At 45.7% G+C, this 22,476-nt stretch overlaps 1 protein-coding gene across 1 annotated transcript; it reads right to left on the reverse strand.

Moving 5' to 3' along the window:
- Positions 1-1,209: 1,209 nt before the first annotated feature.
- On the reverse strand, positions 1,210-17,844 carry ETFBKMT (electron transfer flavoprotein subunit beta lysine methyltransferase). The gene is made up of 3 exons (XM_044272375.1): positions 17,588-17,844; positions 8,973-9,103; positions 1,210-2,137 (listed from the first exon to the last, which is right to left on the reverse strand). The coding sequence occupies exons 1-3, from the start codon at positions 17,842-17,844 to the stop codon at positions 1,785-1,787; spliced, it is 741 nt and encodes a 246-aa protein (XP_044128310.1). The 3' UTR covers positions 1,210-1,784.
- Positions 17,845-22,476: the final 4,632 nt, after the last annotated feature.

The following is a 22,476-nucleotide window of genomic DNA, read 5'->3' on the forward strand; positions in this document are numbered from 1 at the left end:
CAGCATGCGCTATATGTGGGACCTGTAACTACTCTAGATTCAAAGTTTAGAGTTTTTACTATGGTTCAGGCCAGGCTCACTACCAAGATGCCAAGTTTCCGAACATGATGCCAAAATGAGGTCACGTTTACTACATGTGACACTAGCCTCAGGCCTTATTCACACTTCGGTGATTTGACCAGTGATTTCCATCAGTCATTGTGAGCCAAAACCAGGTGCTGATCCAGAACACAGAACAGGTATAAATCTTATCATTATACCTTATCTCTCTGTAGTCTCCACTTCTGGTTTTGGCTCATAATCACTGACCAAATCACTAAAGTGTGAACTAAGCCTCAGGCTTTATTCACTAGCACGATGCCAACATGAGGGCGTGTGTACTATTGCCACTTGTGGTGCCGGTGTAACGTTACATTACCCTACTTCGTGAGATTTCCCTACCTCCTAACTTCCGGTCGTACTGGAAATGACGTGAGGAGGCGTGCCGGAACTGTGCCGATCTGCGCATGCGCAAAACGACAGCTTAGGGAAAATCTCACAGCTGAGTTCAGCTGCACACCGGGACACTGAGCCGGAGATCCTCAGTAGGGAAACATTACGGCCCAGTGCGCAAGTGCAGCTAACTCATGAACATCCATCCGATCTCCGCGCCTGCGCAGTGTTGGGGTAGGGAGATCTGATCGCCATTTTATCTGTTAAATATATATATATGGGTTGTCTGCCTGCGCAGTGTGGGGGTAGAGAGATCGGATGGATGTCCTGGAGTTAGCCGCGCTTGCGCACTGGGCCGTTATATATTTCCCTATTGAGGCTCCCCGGCGCATGCGCAGTGTCCCGGTGTGCAGCGTAACTCCGCTGTGAGATTTTCCCTAAACTGTCATTTTGCGCATGCACAGATCGGCACAACTCCGGCACGCCTCCTCACGTCATTTCCAGTGCAACCGGAAGTTAGGAGGTAGGGAAATCTCACGAAGTAGGGTAATGTAACGTTACACCGGCCTGAAGCTGTTATCCCTAGTGTGGCATTACCCTCGGCCCACTTGTGGTGCTAGACTACAAACTGCACGTTAACAAAAAGTACAGGGACATGGAAAGATTATAACTGCAGGATCACTGGATTAGTTTTTAGTCTGTAGCCATGGAGACACAAATCTGTGCAGCAGCTGTATACACAAAACAGTAGGAGAATTTTAATGAAGACTATTTGCAAAGAGTCTTCATTTTTTTTATTGTAGATGCACTAGAACAAAAAATAATTGCAAAAGTATACATGTAATGAAATTCCCTAGTAGCATTGAAAATAGTTTGTTACATGTGCTCCTTCCCTCTTCAAAGCCTTCTCGGCCAATCGGCAATATCAGATGGGGTTATATGACACTTCCCTGCATCCTTGAGTTATGAGAAGCAAGAAGAGTCTCATTCCAAGGCTAGTCATACATATCTCTCCTAAAGGGTGCAGATGTTAAGTTGGGGGGGCACCACCAAAATCAAGTTTGGCCAACATACATCTAATGCAGGCATACTCAAACCGCGGCCCTCCAGCTGTTGCAAAACTACCATTCCCAGCATGCCCGAAGTCTACAGGTATCAGCCTACAGCAGGGCATTGTGGGAGTTGTAGTTTTACAACAGCTGGAGGGCCGCAGTTTGAGGATGCCTGATCTAATGAGTATGGACAGCTTTAGAAATCAGATAAGCGGACCTCACTTTTGGGATGGATGAAATTGTGTCCACATCTTCCACAATTCCATAAGTACTAGCTGGTACTGAATTACTGTGTACAAATCATGAACATCCAGGTTCATATCTCCAGACCGCACTGGTGGTTAGCCCATAGTTCTCTTGCTTACTTGACTCTGGTAAGTTATATTCTGCTATTTTCCGCAGCTGTTTCTGTATAGGGTGCGTCAGAAAATGACCTCTCCCTGGGTCTCCTATAAGTACTGTGGTCCCATGCTGCACCATACAATGTCTGAGCCATCGGTGGAGAGAATTGGCCAGCCGCTCATCATAAAACATGTCGCCCAGTACAATCAGATCCCAGCATCCTGTATCTTCACCTATTACATTCTCTGGCTGAAAGGGCAAAGGATCTATTCGATTTAGTTGGCAATTCAGGCCAAACGCTGCACCTGCAACTGGAGAGATGGGAAACTTACAGATGGCAAGTAAAAATGAACTTTATACAAAATGCATGGCAGGAGCGGACTGACCATAGACCCTACAGGGAAACATCCCGTGTGCCGATACCCCAGGCAGGCTGCCAGAGACCTCCTCATGGCCAGGTTCTTATTAATCTGCTGCTCTCAGCATTAATTAATGCTAGGTGCATCAGGTATTTATGCACCTGGCCAGGAGCTGCAGGTGTTCTGCTGAATTCAACTGTATCACTGTCTTCAGGACAGAGATACAGTTGAATACTGTGGTTGGGGCAGCAGTACTTTGTGCTACACTGTGGTATTTGGCACTGCTGCGGCGGAATTTTTTGCTGCACTAGAGTACTGATGGCCCCACATACTTCTGTTGTTACTGCCTTCTTGTGTTGCCCCACCTTCTATCTGGACCCACTTTTAGTTTTTTCCAGAACCACTTTACGTTCCCAGTCCGCCCCTGATGCATGGTAAAGTAGTACTGTTCTGGTTCTGACAAAGCTGCCAGATTGATTTGATGTACTGCTCCAAATTAATTAAGATACGTGCACGGAGAGATCAGACAGACAACTCACTACATGGAGTTAATCAGTATCTCTGGTTTATTTCTGAAAACAACATGGGTTTCATGAGAGGAGGGAGTGGGAGGGGGGGTGAAAGATAAAGTATATATTTTCTATTGGCTATGAACTCTCTACTTTTCTGTAACCTTGACGGCCAGAGGAAATTCCTCCTCACTCCCCCCCCTTGTTCCTGGGTGAAACCGTTACTACTTTCTTTCTTTGTAACTGCTTGCTTGAGCTGAACGGAAACCACAAAGAAACACATGATAAAAACACAAAGTAAGATTCTAGTTTATAGGTGTAGGCTGAATGCCTGGCCGCCATCTTAGCTCAACAAGCAAGTATCCATTTTGTATCAATAGTCCATAACAGTCCCCCCTTGGAGACTTGATTGTAGACTTTCCCTTCGCCTAGCGAATCCCCTGGGCATACCATTCGTATCCTCTTCACCCGCAGTGGCGACAACCTACCCCTTATAGGTAGGCTCCCGGTTGCTCGGACTTGTGGTAATACCCTGGGATTCATCTCACCCTATCTCAGCCAGGCATCATTGTGAGGAGGGGGAGCTGTGTTGAACGATGTTTCCTTCTGTCCTTCCTCATCGTAGAGGAGCATAATAGGTCGTTCATCAGTTTTCTTCATTCTTTTTGAAAAGCGGGTCACACAAATAAGAACGAGCTTAATCACTACATATATCACCAATATTATTAGGGCTACCTGCAATATTACCTGGACAATTCCCATTAGCCAACCCCCAATACCTTTGAACCAGTTATTGGGGTTAAGGGAAGAGAAGGTATCAGACCACCATATCAGCTTTATGTGCATCCAGCCATTTATCTCTTAAATCCGCCATTTTCTCTATACCCACCTTAACTTGCAAATTACCCTGCGGGTCTATGTAATGGCAACAAGAGGGTCCCACAACCTGGCACATACCTCCATCTTTAGCTGTAACATAGTCTAGAACTAATGTGTGTTGGTTGGTGACAATGATTAACTGGTTTTGCACAATGTTTGAGGTGTTCATAAGTCTCATCACTTCCCATATTTGGTCATCCAGGTAGTCTGTTGCTACTACCAGATGATCCCACATCTGCGCTATCATGGGATATATGAAGATGGAACTAACAATTTTGTTGGAGATGCTCATCTCTGCTACATGTGCATTGCCATTTGGTCTGGGTGTGTTATCTTTGGCCCTACGATACAAGGTGTGTTTAGGTACTGCATTTATGTCAATGTCAGAGTGTGGTACTATAAAGGTGGCAGGAGTAAGCCTGGCGATGGTGCACAGTCCTGTGACATTCTCGGATAACCATTTGTACACTTTGTATCCACAAACTAAGTATATGTCGTCTGGAACTGCCACTGCTGTGCCATTGAATAATCGGGTAATTAGTTTGGCTAATTGTGTCCCTTTCGCCAACTCATATCCTTTTGACTGACTTTCGGTGTCGTTAGCTAATATACCTGTCCGGAGATCCTGTACAGTACGGTTGTTACAGGGCAGATCCTTTCCGTTCTCAGCATCTACACCAATACACTGTACGTGGCTGTCTGTTTTTGAATCATTGCAACCTGAGTGTATGTGTGGACTAAATGTCATCCCTTTGGTTTGTACTTGGAGACAATAACAGTGTGTCCAGCTAGGAAAACATGTGACATTAGCCCAGTGTCCCATTCATTACTAAGTGGCGTGAACACTGCAGATATGCCCACTGTCAAAGTCATGATCAGTATGTGAATCCTCATGGCTTATTGTTCCAGGGTCGTCGGGACAGCCTTTACTCTTTTACAATGTGAGGCGTGGATCCAGGTAAGCCTCCCTTCGAGTTTCACAGAGGTCGGGGTAGTCAGCAACACCTGGTAAGGCCCCTTGTATCGTGGTTCGAGGGTGTTTCTGACGTGTTTCTTGACCACCACCCACTCTCCAGGTTTGAGAGTGTGTATTCCCTCTAGGGAGTCAGGATCTGGAATGGAAGAGAAAACTTGTGCACATATGTTAGACAATTGTTTACTCAGGGCAATCACATATTTAGCAACAGATTCATAATGCATTTGCAATTGCTGTGGGAAGTACTGTCCCATCCTAGGCCGTGTCCTAAACAAAATTTGGTGTGGAGGCCTAGGGGTGTGTCTAACTGAAAATAGTGCTATTGGCAGGCATTGTACCCAACTGAGCCCTGTCTCCCCAGTCATTTTCAGCATCTTGGACTTCAGTACCCCGTTCAGTCGTTTGACTTTGTCGCCGCTTTGGGGTCTGTATGGTGTGTGATAGGCTAAGTGTGACCCTACCATCTTCCAGACTTCTTGGGTTAATCTAGCAGTGAATGCTGGGCCCTGATCACTCTCAATGACCTCAGGTACTCCGAACCTACAGACAAGCTCCTGCATCAGTTTTTTTGCAGTAGTGGTTGCTGTCTGGTTTCGGACGGGGTAGGCTTCTGGCCACCCAGAGAACAAGTCTATCACTACTAGCACATATTGAAACCCTTGGCACATTGGCATCTGGATGTGGTCAATTTGAATCCGTTGGAACGGGTACTGGGCTTTGGGGAGACATTTGGTTGGTGTAGGCTCAGGTCTTCCCGGGTTGCACTGCGCACAGATGAGGCAAGACTGAGTATGCCTCACCAGGACAGGGGTTATCCCTGGGGCCATTGTCTATTAGTTCTTTCATGATGGTCTTAGATTGGTGGGTGGGCCCATGAGCTATTGAAGCTATCAGAGGATAGAGAGCTTTGGGCAGAGATGCTCTCCCTCCTTGGGTCCACAGTCCAGATTATTTCTCTTCTTGGGCTGACTCTTTTAGCCAATCCAATTTTTCTTGTGGCGTGGCCTGTTTCTGTATTTGTTTCAGGAGGTCCCATGTGATTTCTTCTTGTTCCAGGTCTTCCTGTGTTATCATAATCTGGTCTGACTGGACTCTTTCCTCTTTCACTGCTGCTTCCTTGGCCGCTTGGTCAGCTAGGGCCTTTCCTCTGGCTTCAGAGGTGTCAGCTCGAGTGTGCCTGTAGATCAATAAAATCTTCAGATTCTCCAGTATACTCCCCCCTTGGAAGAGGAAGGAGTGCAGCAGGATGGAGGATGTGGCACCTCTGAATGGTGACATTATCTGGCAGAAGCAAACTACACTGAAGCCGGAGGTGGCGCTGTGCAGTGAGGTGTTCAGGTTGAGTCTGCTGGAGGATGGCAGAAATGTCATGGGGAGCCAGAATAGTGAGGGGATGACCCAGCACAACGTCAGATGTGACGTTTAGAAGAGAGCTGGCAGCATGGATAGCTCTGACACAGGAAGGGGCTTCTCTGGCTACTGGGTCCAGTCTCTTTGTATGGTAGGACTCTGGGGTCCTTCAGGGTCACAGTGACTGGTGGGACATTGAGGTATCCAATATCCTGGGGTCCTCTGGCCCAGAGAGTATTGGGGATGAGGTGCAAAATGGTTTGCAGCGAATCCCCTTGCTCATATAAATCAGTGCAGAATTTTATTGTCACACATTCGGCAGCCGTGGCTGTCACATAATTTGAGTGAAAACCACAAAGACCAAGAAGCGAGACAGTTTCTTATCAGACTAACACAGCAGAAACTAACATTTCTGTGAAAAGAAAAAAGGTGGGGGTCAACCGATCCCCCGCAGCTGTCCTGCAATGTGGAATGATCTGCTAATTTAGCTTTTGTCCATTTCTGTAGTTGTTCTATAAAGAATTCTCCAGACTCATGATCCCGGGGGAGTTAGCACCTTTAAGTTCAGGGATGTGGATTTGATCCATTATCAGTGTGGAGTATTCACCTGTCTTGTTTTCCACTATACTTTGCAGGTCCGACCATGTGCACCCATAGGTTTGATGCACTTGGGACAGTTTCCTGAAAAAGGGCATGGGATGGGTCTCAGGGTCAGGCAGTAAATTCACTATGGTGAATAACTGTTGTGGGGTGAAAGACACATATTGTGGTGGTCCCTGTGGCCGGTTAAGTGCTAGGGCTTCTTTCAGTGTCTCAAGGTTTCCCTGCTCAATTTTCTGTAAGTTCTTTTGTAACTCTGTAATCTGACCCTGCAGTATTTGATCTTGTGAACGTCGTGATGGGCGCACGGTCATGGGTACAGTCCACTGTGGTGCCAGGGGTAAAGTTGGCGGATCACCGTAGTCTGTCGGGGTACCCCGCGAAGGAGTCTGCATATTACACGGTGCATTTTGTATGCCCATTGTGGATTCTGCAGCACCGTCTGAATCCCCCTGTTCTGCTTCATCAGGTTGCCCCCCTACCATTATAGGAGTAAGGGTGGCAGGTGAATGGGGTAGCATGAATGTACCGTCCGGGTTAACCATGGGGTACAAGGTAGTAGGAAGGGGCAAGGGTGACATAGGAGTGACGGGGGGGTCCGGACCGAATGATATTAAAGGTCCGTTCATGGGCGTTGCCTGGGGACAAGATGGCGCTGTAGCTAACACGGGAAGTGATGGGACGTGCCGGGGAGTAGTTACCAAGGTGTGGTTTTGTGGGTGGGGAACCCCACAGGGAAGGCACGTATCACGGGAGGAGGGATTCTGTTGACCACATGTTTTGCAGGTCCACCCACCTGCTTTCTTCCCGGCGCCATTATAGGGTGGTGGCAATTCATGTATCAATGCAACACCAGGCTTACAGAAATATCTCTGTCTTTTCTCATCAAAATTTAGTTCCCCCCGGTCTGTTCAAATTCTTTACTACAGTCCAACCACACACGGACCATGTCTGTCAATTTATCATCTTCTAACTTCCCTCTCTTCTCGTTTAACAACACTTGCCAGGTAGCACTACATAGAATGCCTCCTTTACAGACACCTTTAACTCTTCTCCAACTTACTTAATCCTTTTATGAAACGTTTGCCTCTCCTGTCCGCCACGTACTGTTCAGGTGAACAGTAACCCTTCGGGACACTTTCCTCATTTCCCATTATCTCTCGTACCTACTGAAGCCGCCTAAAGACCTCCTGTATAGAGTAATCACTGGACGCGAAGACCTTTGAGTCCCGGTCAGCACACTCTGGGCTACCGCGAACCGCTCTCCACCCATCTGTGATCGTCCCCTTTATGGAGATTTGAGTCAGACACCGGGCTGAACTCCGATACAGGAACACAGGAGAACTCCGTGTCTCCGTCAGTGATACTTGTCAACAGGGTCTTCACAACTTATAGGCACAACACAGTACATCAAGACTTTAAAAAAACATATGGGGTTCTTACTTTCATGCCCTCGAGGACGTCCCAGACTGCTTCCGCACCCCTCCCTCAGACGAACACCAAGAGGCTACACCAGGGGACACTTTATAGGCAAGATGACTCAATTTTCCTACCTCATATCACGGGTTGCGATCCCGGTGTCCGTTAGTGCGCCTCTCCTCGTCTGGTCTCTGGGGGTACGGGAACAGAGGGTCCAATCCTCGAGCCCCACGTTGGGTGCCAAAATTGTTCTGGTTCTGACAAAGCTGCCAGATTGATTTGATGTACTGCTCCAAATTAATTAAGATACGTGCACGGAGAGATCAGACAGACAACTCACTACATGGAGTTAATCAGTATCTCTGGTTTATTTCTGAAAACAACATGGGTTTCATGAGAGGAGGGAGTGGGAGGGGGGGTGAAAGATAAAGTATATATTTTCTATTGGCTATGAACTCTCTACTTTTCTGTAACCTTGACGGCCAGAGGAAATTCCTCCTCACTCCCCCCCCTTGTTCCTGGGTGAAACCGTTACTACTTTCTTTCTTTGTAACTGCTTGCTTGAGCTGAACGGAAACCACAAAGAAACACATGATAAAAACACAAAGTAAGATTCTAGTTTATAGGTGTAGGCTGAATGCCTGGCCGCCATCTTAGCTCAACAAGCAAGTATCCATTTTGTATCAATAGTCCATAACAGTACGCCATCTACATGACTAACTGTCAAGAGGTCAGCAAGAATGGTGGCATTCCTGATAGGTCTGGTATCTCACCTCGTTTTCCTACAAATCGCCCACTTTTTCACTCTCCCCCAACTTGATGTTTAAGTTGGTATTAAATGGTACTTTTAAGTTGGGCACTAACAATGGCACAACTCTGATAAAAGTCTTTAGAACTACAAGTATTGTGCATGAAAGCCACACACACTCTTTGTGTTGTAGTTTACCACATTTTCCAAGGACAGCTTTCTACATTTTTATTGGCAGTTTTAGAAAGACTTGGGTGTAAGAGTAACTAGCCAGACATTGCCCACAGATTTTTTGTCACCCCTCACCTGGGTCAATATCATTAGCTACAACATAAGAGGCTCCTTTCATTTTAGCAGCAATGGAGGTGGCCCCACAACCACTTCCGAGATCTAGAATGCGTCTGTGTCTTACAATGTCTGGATTATCCAACAGGTACCTACAGACACAAAAAAAATAAATTAATCCTTACTGAAAATAATTTATTACGTTACCTAATAGAATATTCTTAAAGGGCAACTGTCAGTAGATTTGTACCTATGACACTGGTGGACCTGTTGCATGTGCGGTTGGCAACTGAAAGCATCTATGTTAGTCCCATGTTCATATGTGCCCACATTGCTGAAAAAAATTAGCTTTTAGGAGCAATGTGGACGTTGCCTTTACACCTAAAGGCTTTGCTCTCTCCGCAATTGCTGCGCTCTCTGAACTTTATTGATAGAGCCAGGCAGTGTAAATGTCATCACACCTTCCTGGCCCTGTCAATCAAAGTGCAGAGAGAGGGGAGTCTCTAGGTGTAATGGCAATGCCCCCATTGCTCCTAGAGGCTCATTTACATATATTAAAACCTCATTTTTCTTAGCAATGCGGGCACATATGAACATGGGACCAACACAGATGCCTTCAGCTGCCAAGCGCACATGTAACAGGTCAGCCAGTGTCATAGGTACAAAACTGCTGACAGATGCTCTTTAAAGCTGCACAGTACAGTCGTGGCCAAAAGTTTTGAGAATGACACAAATATTAGTTTTCACAAAGTTTGCTGCTAAACTGCTTTTAGATCTTTGTTTCAGTTGTTTCTGTGATGTAGTGAAATATAATTACACGCACTTCATACATTTCAAAGGCTTTTATCGACAATTACATGACATTTATGCAAGGAGTCAGTATTTGCAGTGTTGGCCCTTCTTTTTCAGGACCTCTGCAATTCGACTGGGCATGCTCTCAATCAACTTCTGGGCCAATTCCTGACTGATAGCAACCCATTCTTTCATAATCACTTCTTTGAGTTTGTCAGAATTAGTGGGTTTTTGTTTGTCCACCTGCCTCTTGAGGATTGACCACAAGTTCTCAATGGGATTAAGATCTGCCATGGACCCAAAATGTCAACGTTTTAGTCCCCGAGCCACTTAGTTATCACTTTTGCCTTATGGCACGGTGCTCCATCGTGCTGGAAAATGCATTGTTCTTCACAAAACTATTGTTGGAAGAAGTTGCTGTTGGGGGGTGTTTTGGTACCATTCTTTATTCATGTCTGTGTTTTTAGGCAAAATTGTGAGTGAGCCCACTCCCTTGGATGAGAAGCAACCCCACACATGAATGGTCTCAGGATGCTTTACTGTTGGCATGACACAGGACTGATGGTAGCGCTCACCTTTTCTTCTCCAGACAAGCCTTTTTCCTGATGCCCCAAACAATCGGAAAGAGGCTTCATTGGAGAATATGACTTTGCCCCAGTCCTCAGCAGTCCATTCACCATATTTTCTGCAGAAGATCAATCTGTCCCTGATTTTTTTATTTTTTTGGAGAGAAGTGGCTTCTTTGCTGCCCTTCTTGACACCAGGCCATCTTCAAAAGTCTTTGCCTCACTGTGCGTGCAGAGGCGCTCACACCTGCCTGCTGCCATTCCTGAGCAAGCTCTGCACTGCTGTCACTCCGATCCCGCAGCTGAATCCTCTTTAGGAGATGATCCTGGCGCTTGCTGGACTTTCTTGGACGCCCTGAAGCCTTCTTAACAATAATTGAACCTCTTTCCTTGAAGTTCTTGATGATCCTTGATGATGAAATTGTTGATTGAGGTGCAATCTTAGTAGCCACAATATCCTTGCCTGTGAAGCCATTTTTATGCAACGCAATGATGTCTGCACACGTTTCTTTGCAGGTCACCATGGTTAACAATGGAAGAATAATGATTTCAAGCATTATCCTCCTTTTAACAGGTCAAGTCTGACATTTTAACCCAATCAGCCTGACATAATGATCTCCAGCCTTGTGCTCGTCAACATTCTCACCTGAGTTAACAAGACGATTACTGAAATGATCTCAGCAGGTCCTTTAATGACAGCAATGAAATGCAGTGGAAAGATTTTTTGGGGGATTAAGTTAATTTTCATGGCAAAGAAGGACTATGCAATTCATCTGATCACTCTTCATAACATTCTGGAGTATATGCAAATTGCTATTATGAAAACTTAAGCAGCAACTTTTCCAATTTTCAATATTTATGTAATTCTCAAAACTTTTGGCCACGACTGTAGACTGTGAAACTTGGGGTCATTTACCAAGGTTTTACACCATGTTTGTGGCCTAAAATATACCTTATGACACATTTATAAAAATGTCTCATATTGTTTGATAAGTTTAAATTATCCTTAGACCTAACACTTCTGTCTAGAGAAGCTCCTCCAGTTTTCCTAGTCCACTCTCCTCCGGGAGTGAGACTGACTTTTTAAAAGTCTCAATGATAACTCTGGAGTGAAACTCAGTAACGTAGCTAACCACACCCACATTACAAAATTGGAGTGTAAAAATGCAAAAAGTTGCAACATTTTGCACAAATGAGGGCAAAAAAAATAATAAATCACAAAAGCCCTATTTTACGACTTTTTGAAGCCATAATTCTGGAGTGAAGGTATGATAAATCAGGGCCTTTGCATCTTTTTACACCACTCCTGTTTTAAAATGTGGGTGAAAAAGTGGTTAGCTATGTTAACGAGTTTCACTCCAGGTTCATTATTATGACTTTTTTTAAAAGTCGCACTCTTATTTCAGTAGGTAAGTGGAGTAGGAGACATATGATAAATGTGGCAAAAGTCCTCCAACCCAGACTCAAGCAAAACTGACTTCAAATATTCCCCTCGGTTTTCCACCGATCTTGCCACTGGAACTGATCAGAAGGGCAACTGCAGCCACCTACTATAATTTACACCAGAAAACTAGCATAAATTATAACTCCTGGCTGGAGTAGATTTTAGTTTCTGGCACAGAAAGAGCAAAAAAAAGCAACAAATGTATTAAAAAGCATGTGCCTTTTAGTAAATGACCCCCTTGTGTAGTTTTCATGAAATTGTAGGGATAAAATAAACCCCTCTTTTAGTAGACACACGTGCTGCATTCAGTTCGGTACAGATACGGCCCTGTGTTGTGCCTGGTCCTGATATAGGGGGACTATGAGTAGCCTTCTAGGCCTGGAAACTGATGATGCCACTGCAAATGGCGCCATATGAAGTGTTGAGCCTATTGCTGACACCATATTGGGGCACCGCAGGGTACAACTGACTATGGTTGGCAAAGATTATGGTGGTATGAATATGGCTAGAAAGTATGTATCTTTGTATGTGGCTGTATATATGAACCAAATCCTGCATTTATAGTCACCATATAATAACACAATAGTACAATATTTGGCAAATGATTTCCAAATATGCCATTCTTCACACTGCCACAAGGGGGCATACTGCCCTACTATATACAGTATTTCCCTGGGCTCCTATGTAGCGAAGTTTAATTCTCGAGACCAATAAAATACTAAATAATTTGGAAATAATAATTACTCTTACTAGTAATTACAATGAGGAAAAGTGGAATAGACGGCTCTACTATTCAGGCAAATGATAGAGCTGCAAGACTGCTAAACCTGACTCACCCAGTCAGAAGAATAACATTAAAGAAATAGAAGGATAAGCAGGCACACTCTTATTTGGGTCAGTCTATTAATTTATTTATATTTAAGGTGATTGTGAGGTCTTTTTGGTAAATAATATATAATATAATAAAATATACGTGCTAGAAAGTGGAATCAATGGTTAATGATCATGAGTCTGTGATGAAAAATAGAACTAATAAAATATAGAGATAGGGATAGATATATGTCCTTTTTAATAGATAGTAAAAGTTGTAGGAATAATGGTTAAAATCTAGTAGTATGAATATGATGGGGGAGTCATCCTATTCAAAAATTGAGGACCCAAAATTGAGGGCATATGGGACGCCGTGAATATAATAGTGGTATGAATATGAGTAGTAATAGACACAAAGGCCTATTACCTCACTAACAAGACCATAGAAACTATATCAACCATAGATATAAAGACAAAGACCAATACTATAAGAACTACACGAGACAAAGATAACGGAGAATCCGACATCAACTGGGTCCTTAATTTTTGAATGGGATGACTCCCCCATCATATTCATCCCACTATTATATTCATGGCGTCCCATATGCCCTTAATTTTGGGTCCTCAATTTTTGAATGGGATGACTCCCCAATCATATTCATACTACTATCATACCCATGGGGTCCCATATGTTATGAACCTATCTATGCTCTCTCTCTTTTGCTGTGCTTTGTGTTGTCCTCCCTTTTTGGAATATGCAGGTATGACAAACCCGATATTCACTGGGTCTTTCACACTACGGACCAGTGACATAATGGGCACATCCCACTGTATGTTCACAACCAGGAAACACCAGGACTTACCAGCAATACTACAGTGAAAACATATAAAGATCCAGATCTATATTAAATATACAAATAAGCCTCAAACCTACACAAAATAATTAACCAAGCCCGCACCTACAACAACAATCATTCTTCTACACCACAAATACTATCAACTAGTTAACACTTACACAGCAATTACCTTTCTATACTATGGAAATCAATAATGCTGAATTTTGTCTGACGTATGATCGAGAGTAAAGCTCTTTGATTAACTAATCAAATATGCTACTATTACCTTACACCGCAAAATAAGGTATTCGACCTACTGCCCATAGGAAGGTTCCTACAATTATTACTCTGCAAAATAAAGACAAAAATTATAATACCCATCAAATCAATCCAATTTGTAAAACTAATCACCCCATCAAAGGAGTGACCCGTTCCAATCAGACATACTTCTCTATATATCTCTATATTCTTCTTTACTTTTCCATAATTTGTACATTTTTACTCTTGCCACAAATCCAATGTGCCCAATACGAATTTGCCATATTCAACTTGAATAAGGCAACTAATAGAAAATACCAACCTTATTGGCAAAGGTAAGTAGTTCACAAATGAGTTGATTACTGCTGTCCTATAAATACCACAGTATCTACCACAATCCTCCACTTACTGATGAAGGGAGAGACTCCCGAAACGCGTTTAAGAAGCAGAGGATTGTTTGAACACTCATCATTCTAAACAGAGCAAGAGGATCACTTTGAACAAGCTTGGAGAGGATCGCGATCACGTGACCGCTTGCGTCATTCTCCAGACGTGCGAACCACGCCCCCTGGCGTCCTAGGCAACACGAGGCACGCCGTCGACTCCTCTGAACTGCGCTGGATTCAAGACAGTCTCCCAAGAACAGCCGACCACTTACCGAAGCGCCAGGTGAAGGGTAAGTGACCTCTGTAGCCAGAGACAGTGCGGGACGCCGCACTCGGGCACAGGGCATCCCTTTCTCCCACAGCTCGGTATAAGGAATACAGCGATCACTAGATACATATTGTCACATATTTTGAAGTCCTGAACTGTATATGGACATTCAAACGACAGCGGTGGCTCACCCTCTTCCTATATGGGTAAGGTGCACACCCCCTGGTCCCACCCTTAGGACCAAATGTAAAGAGTTGTCTAAAAAATCAGGTGTGGGGGGGCACACTTCAAATGCGAACACTCAGAGGGATGATAATCATACACTTTAATAAAATTTAAATTAAGATTACGCCCCTAAAACATACATAAAATACGGTACATCATTGCATATGTTCCAATTAGAATAAAAAATGAAAAATGCACACTCAATTCGCTGGATGGCTCTGCAGAGCAAGATGGCTCTATATAGCAATATGCACTGTTGTCCACAATCAGCAAACAATTAGTAATTAGAGTCCAGCAACTTCAGACTCAGGGTAATAATGTCCTGCAAGTAAGTGGGGCCGATGTTTATACTAACATTCACTGTTTATAACAGTGCCTTCTCAGTCTCATGCCCACACTTGTGCGCTGACAGTCATGAATTAGAAAATACTGTTGTAAAATACACTGCTCCAAACCGAGCCCGGTCTTACCCTACACCGCTGTTGTAGCGTGGTTCCAGGAGGCCGCACACCCGCAGCGTCCCACGTGGTGTGCTGCTGCCTGTACGCGGCGTCCCACGTGACCTGGTTTCCAAGGGGACCGGATGCAAGCTCGTATGACGTATGACTTGTGCGTCAGCGTCCACTCTGTGCTTTTCAAAACGTGACTCTTTCTTTTCTTTGCCGGCTTTCTTACTTTTTCCTTTATTATGTGTAGATCAACGCTTACTGTAGACTCCGCCAGACGCGTTTCGGGGTCTCAAGCCCCTTCCTCAGTGGCCACTGAGGAAGGGGCTTGAGACCCCGAAACGCGTCTGGCGGAGTCTACAGTAAGCGTTGATCTACACATAATAAAGGAAAAAGTAAGAAAGCCGGCAAAGAAAAGAAAGAGTCACGTTTTGAAAAGCACAGAGTGGACGCTGACGCACAAGTCATACGTCATACGAGCTTGCATCCGGTCCCCTTGGAAACCAGGTCACGTGGGACGCCGCGTACAGGCAGCAGCACACCACGTGGGACGCTGCGGGTGTGCGGCCTCCTGGAACCACGCTACAACAGCGGTGTAGGGTAAGACCGGGCTCGGTTTGGAGCAGTGTATTTTACAACAGTATTTTCTAATTCATGACTGTCAGCGCACAAGTGTGGGCATGAGACTGAGAAGGCACTGTTATAAACAGTGAATGTTAGTATAAACATCGGCCCCACTTACTTGCAGGACATTATTACCCTGAGTCTGAAGTTGCTGGACTCTAATTACTAATGGTTTGCTGATTGTGGACAACAGTGCATATTGCTATATAGAGCCATCTTGCTCTGCAGAGCCATCCAGCGAATTGAGTGTGCATTTTTCATTTTTTATTCTAATTGGAACATATGCAATGATGTACCGTATTTTATGTATGTTTTAGGGGCGTAATCTTAATTTAAATTTTATTAAAGTGTATGATTATCATCCCTCTGAGTGTTCGCATTTGAAGTGTGCCCCCCCACACCTGATTTTTTAGACAACTCTGTATATGGACATGTCTGCTGTTTTATGAAAGACGACTGAACAAATAGTGACACATATTTACAAGGCGCACTATTTATCCTCTGCCTAGCAATTATTATTTGAAAGACTACCCTATAAACGGAGACATAAGTGGAGACACAAGTGTATATAAAGGCGCATCATTTAGCATTTATCTTCTGTCCAGCGATCACTGCCTTATGAAAGACTACCCTATATATGGAGATATAAGTATATAAGGCGCACTATTTACCCTCTATTCATCCTCTGTCCAGTGGCCACTGTTTTATGAAAGACTTTATGAACAAGAAGAATCACCATTATTAGCGCATCAATTACCCTCTACCAGGTGACAACTATCTAGTGGTGATCACCCACTCATCATCACTATTTTTTACATTTTTATAAATTTTTGACCATTAATTCCTACAACTTTTACTATCTATTAAAAAGGACATATATCTATACCTATCTCTATATTTTATTAGTTCTATTTTTCATCAGACTCATGATCATTAACCATTGATTCCACTTTCTAGCACGTATATTTTATTATATTATCTACCAAAAAGACCTCACAATCACCTTAAAGGGCTTCTGTCACCCCACTAAACCTTTTTTGCTTACTTATAATCCCTACACTGCGATTTATGGCTACATGATCAAATTAATCATTTTGGTCCTGTAGATTTAGTTTAAAACAAGCATTTAAAATATGCTAATTACCTTGCTACCAGCAAGTAGGGTGGCTACTTGCTGGTAGCCGCATCCTCCGATCGTAAAGACGCCCCCTCCACATTGTGATTGACAGGGCCAGGGAACGGAATCGTTCTCTGCTGGCCCTGCCTGTTTGCATTTAAAATCTTGCGCCTGCGCCGCAGCCATACCTGTCTTCAATTGGCGCAGGCGCACTGAGAGGCGGCCGCTCGCTCGGCCGCTCTATCCTCAATGCGCCTGACGATGACGTCACATCTACACCCGGCGCAGGCGCATTGAGGATGGAGCGGCCACCTCTCAGTGTGCCTGCGCCAATTGAAGACAGGTACGGCCGCGGCGCAGGCGCAAGATTTTGAATGCAAACAGGGCCAGCAGAGAACGATCCCGTTCCCTGGCCCTGTCAATCACAATGTGGAGGGGGCGTCTTTACGATTGGAGGATGCGGCTGCTACCAGCAAGTAGCCGCCCTACTTGCTGGTAGCAAGGCAATTAGCATATTTTAAAAGCTTGTTTTAAACTAAATCTACAGGACCAAAATTATTAATTTGATCATGTAGCCATAAATCGCAGTGTAGGGATTATAAGTAAGCAAAAAAAAAAAGTTTAGTGGGGTGACAGAAGCCCTTTAAATATAAATAAAGTAATAGACTGACCCAAATAAGAGTGTGCCTGCTTATCCTTCTATTTCTTTAGTAATTACAATGATTTAGTAATTACTAAACTAAATATCAATTTAAAAAAAAGTGTCCTGTTAATGGATTACAAGTAACTAGGGTGTTATTCTTCAACAAGACCACAAGAGGGCTACAATCTCCACATTAACCCCATGTCTCTATGTGTTCATACCTGGCTAGGGCCTGTCCTCCCGGCCAGTATATAGCCCAGTAGGGATCTCCATATGGCCAGTGCTCGGGGCGGAGGTGCCAGAACTTACACCGTGGAGTGAGCAGCAGTAACTGAATCTCCGGGGTCAGGTGCTCCGTTACCACTTCCGTGTTGTGCAGTATGAAGCTTTGTAGGTAGGTGGCGCTGGTGTGCTGAGCGGAGCAGCACAGTACTTTCCCATGGAAGGGCCGCAACAGAGACCTGTACAGCCGCAGCATGCTGTCACCATGAGGGGAGGTGACGCACGAGTCATGTGGCACAGAGGTCATGTGATATTCTGTTATTCCCCTCACAACGGGGAAGAGGAGTCTGGTATCTGAGGGGTTAATAACAACAAGACGGCCTTGATGCTGGGGATTCTCAGTGGTGAGGAGTGCTTATAGTGTGTCCAGGGTCTGTTTTCACTTTATGTTACATTATTTAACCTGTGCTGGTCCTGACATATCCTGTACTATACTTCAGAGCTTCACTCACTGTGTACATACATTACATCACTGATCCTATACTTATCCAGATTTACATCCTGTATTATACTCCAGAGCTGCACTCACTATTCTGCTGGTGGAGTCACTGTGTACATACATTACATTACTTATGCTGTACTAATCCTGAGTTATATCCTGTGTTATACTCCAGAGCAGCATTCGCTATTCTGCTGGTTGAGTCATTGTGTACATACATTACTTATCCTGTACTGATCCTGAGTTACATTCTGTATTATACTCTGGAGCTGCACTCACTATTCTGCTGGTGGAGTCACTGGGTACATACATTACATTACTTATCCTGTACTGATCCTGAGTTACATCCTGTATTATACTCCAAAGCTGCACTCACTATTCTGCTAGCGCAGGCACTGTGTACACACATTAATTATCCTGTACTGATCCTGAGTTACATTCTGTATTATACTCCAGAGCTGCACTCACTATTCTGCTAGCGCAGGCACTGTGTACACACATTACTTATCCTGTACTGATCCTAAGTTACATTCTGTATTATACTCCAGAGCTGCACTCACTATTCTGCTGGTGGAGTCACTGTGTACATACATTACATTACTTATCCTGTACTGATCCTGAGTTACATCCTGTATTATACTCCAAAGCTGCACTCACTATTCTGCTAGCGCAGGCACTGTGTACACACATTAATTATCCTGTACTGATCCTGAGTTACATTCTGTATTATACTCCAGAGCTGCACTCACTATTCTGCTAGCGCAGGCACTGTGTACACACATTACTTATCCTGTACTGATCCTAAGTTACATTCTGTATTATACTCCAGAGCTGCACTCACTATTCTGCTGGTGGAGTCACTGTGTACATACATTACATTACTTATCCAGTACTGATCCTGAGTTTTACAGCAAGACACGGAGGCTCATATTGCTATCTCCTTCTTTACTGTCCACCAATAGCAGCAAAGAGAAAAAATTTACATACAGGAAATAACCATTGTCCCTCCCCTCTGGCCCCTATAATAGGCCGCTCTTCCTCTGGGACTTCCTCTTTCTTTGCTGCTGCCAACAGCTAAGTGCACCTATAGATTCTTTTGTGTGTTCTATATGGTTTGTGTTTATATTTATCCTGTGCGCTGCTCCAACCTAGGGTGACTAACCCTTACTAGCAGCGCTCCCTTGGGGGCTTCTGCCCTCTTATTGTCTTTACAGGTTGTTCTATTCCCCTTTGAGTTTAGTTAGTATTTCTATATAGCGCTTCCCTGCGTCCCATATTACTTTTTGCTGCGTTGTTCCCGATTCGCGGCGGGGGGGATGACTGCTCATTGCGGTGTTACCTCCGCTTTACCTGCTCGGTCTCTGCGCTCCCCCAGCGTTCGGGGACGAGGCCTCTTCCCCTCGCTTCTGCGGCGCCATTCCTGTGAGCGTCTTCAGTAGCTCTGCTGGCCGCGAGATCTCGCGAGATCTCGGCGGCCATTTTGGTGTCGTTTGTACCGCGATTCGCGGGCTTTTTGTTTGGCGTCCGGTTCCCTCTGCGCTTCCGGCCACTGTGTGTCATTCCGGCGCCTGCGCTCTGCTCCGGTCGGCTGCTCAGGCGCTCCTACTGCGTAGTTTAGGCTATTTACTGTACGATTTGTCAGGTGCATTTTGTGCTAGCCCCTGTGTTCCTTCTATTGCCCGGTTATATTTGGGGTATCATGTCTATCCCTCTGCCTAATCCTCACACATATGTTCTCCCCTCCTCCCCTGAGGGTCAGAACAGCAATGAGGTGGTCGCACAGGCTCCATGTCGACTATATTGTCGCATAGCTTTACCCAGGCACTATCTGCCCAGCCTGCCAGAATGTCCTTGCAAGACCCTATTATTACACCGCAGCCTACCTTTAATGAACCTCCTGTGCCACAGGAGACTTTGACTGGTGCGCATCCTGCCACCCAAGAGATCGTGCATAGTTCACGAAAAAGGGCCTCTTCACGCCAGGCAGAACGGGCGCGAACATGGAAGTGCGCTAGAGCACAATCACCTGATATGTCTGACTCAGATAGAGCATTGGACGAGGAGGCTATTGCGGATTTTGACTACGTGTCAGAGGAGGATTTTTCTCCCCCAGTTCAGGGCCCCTCAGTATCCGCTACTGCGGCCTCCGCTGCCAAGGACGTAGCGTCCTCATCTAATCTTAACAGATCAGAGGCTCCGCTGGATTCTGCAGGCGAACCAATGTTCGACCCTGAGTCCTGGCACCACCCTCGATCGGCGGAATGGCTTCCCACCGACCACGTGGGGGCTTATTTAGAGCACTGGGTGCGTCACCCTCTGAGCCGTGAATCACGGAACAAACTTAGGGCTGAGTGTCCCAGACCGATAGTCCCTAACAAAGTATGTGACACCCCTTTTGTAGATCCCAAAATGTCACATTTCCTGGCCAAGACTGGCTGGAACCCAAAAAAGGGCCTGGATTCAGCGCTACGCAGCTGCCAGGATAAGGTTCTAGATATCTTTGGCCCGCTAGCCAAGATTTTTGAATTAGCCGAATCGGCTAGAAATGAGGGCTCTTCTTTGGACCCCGAAGAATTATGGGGCTGGACCCAAAGGGCAATCTGTATTGCCGGTAACGCCAATACTTCCTTGGCAATTGAGAGGCGCAAGGCCATCTTGTTTAAAATAGACCCCAAATGGGCAAATTTGGCACTTACAGAGGCGGGTAAGGACACCCAGGGCCTCCTTTTCGGCGACTCCTTTATTGAGGATATGGGCCGATTCGTGGGTACCTTTACCGCGCTTGACAAAGCGCAGGCCTCTATGCGCAGGGTATTCCACGGACGGGTCTCTCATCGGGTCGGCAGTAGTAGATGCCGCCTGTCCGGCCGTGCAAACTTTCAGGCCCGTGGCGCGAGGGCAACCCCAGCTATCGCAGACCCTTGGGTAAGTCTTCCCCAAATGGGGTATTCTATGGTACCTTGTGTAGGGGGCAGACTCCAACTTTTTTCTCATGTTTGGAGTCTCATCACCTCAGATCCATGGGTATTGACCACGGTCAGGGGCTTTCACATAGAACTCACGGGGTCCCCAGACCTGGTTCCTTGCTCCCGCCCTTTCCGCTATCACGTCCAGATTGCTCTCTGGTGGACGCGGAGCTATGCTCTCTCAGGCAAAAACAGGCGATGGAATTTGCCCCTCCTTCGGAGTAGGGTGTGATCAGCAATATTTTCCTCGTCCAGAAAAATGGGGGTCAGATGAGACCGGTCATCAACCTTCGCGCTCTGAATACGGCGGTACGCTACCGTCATTTCAAGATGGAGGGGATCCACCTCCTTCGGGACCTGTTAGTTCCTGGGGACTGGATGGTAAAGCGGGATCTAAAAGATGCTTATCTGATGGTCCCAGTGGCCACTTGTTCCAGGGATCTGCTCCGGTTCTGGTGGAGAGGAGAGATCTGGTGGTTCACTTGTCTCCCATTCGGGCTGTCTTCAGCTCCTTGGTGGTTCACCAAGCTGCTACGACCAGTCGTGTCATGGTTGAGGACTCGGGGCGTACGCCTCATCATTTACCTGGACGACATCCTCCTGATGCACGAGTCCAGGGTGGGTTTGTTGGAACATCTCCAGTGGACAGCGGACCTGCTGTCAGATCTCGGTTTCCTCCTCATCAAGGAGAAGTCATGCCTCATCCCATCCCTGCGGATGAAGTTCTTGGGCTTCACGGTGGATTCGCTTTCGGAGTCCCTCAGTCTTCCGATGAAGAAATTGCGTATGATTCGCAAGGGGTTCAAACATGCCCTCACCATTCCCCACCTCTCGTTACGTCTCCTGGCTCGCATCTTTGGGCTGTTAGCTTCATCGATCCAGGCAGTGTTTCCGGCTCCGTTGCACTACCGTGCTCTCCAGCGATTGAAGATCGCCCATCTTCGGACCGGTGCCTCCTTTGCGGACGCGGTGGTTCTAGGCTCGGAAGCCCGAGAGGAGTTGGGCTGGTGGATTGCCAATCTGGAGGCTTGGAACGGCAGAGCAACCTTCGAATTTCTGCCGGAACTAACCATCAAGTCAGATGCGAGTCTCCAGGGCTGGGGCGCCCATTGCAATGGAGCTTCCACGGGGGGAGCCTGGTCGGAGGAGGAATCCCTCCTCCACATCAATGCTTTGGAACTCCTAGCCGGCTTGTTTGCAGTGAGGAACTTGTCCATCTGGATCGCCAACGCGTACATCAGGCTGCGGATGGACAATGTCTCGGTTACCTTGGCTCGGTTGGCCAAGGAATTTTGGTCGTTTTGCCTGTCCAGGGACATCATGGTGCAGGCGGAATACTTACCGGGGCTGAGCAACGTTTGTGCGGATTGGAACTCGCGCTACCTGTCAGACGGCAGCGATTGGCAGCTGGACCCGGAGGTGT

Source organism: Bufo gargarizans, chromosome 11 (genome assembly GCF_014858855.1).
Source record: "Bufo gargarizans isolate SCDJY-AF-19 chromosome 11, ASM1485885v1, whole genome shotgun sequence".
Lineage (NCBI taxonomy): Eukaryota > Metazoa > Chordata > Amphibia > Anura > Bufonidae > Bufo > Bufo gargarizans.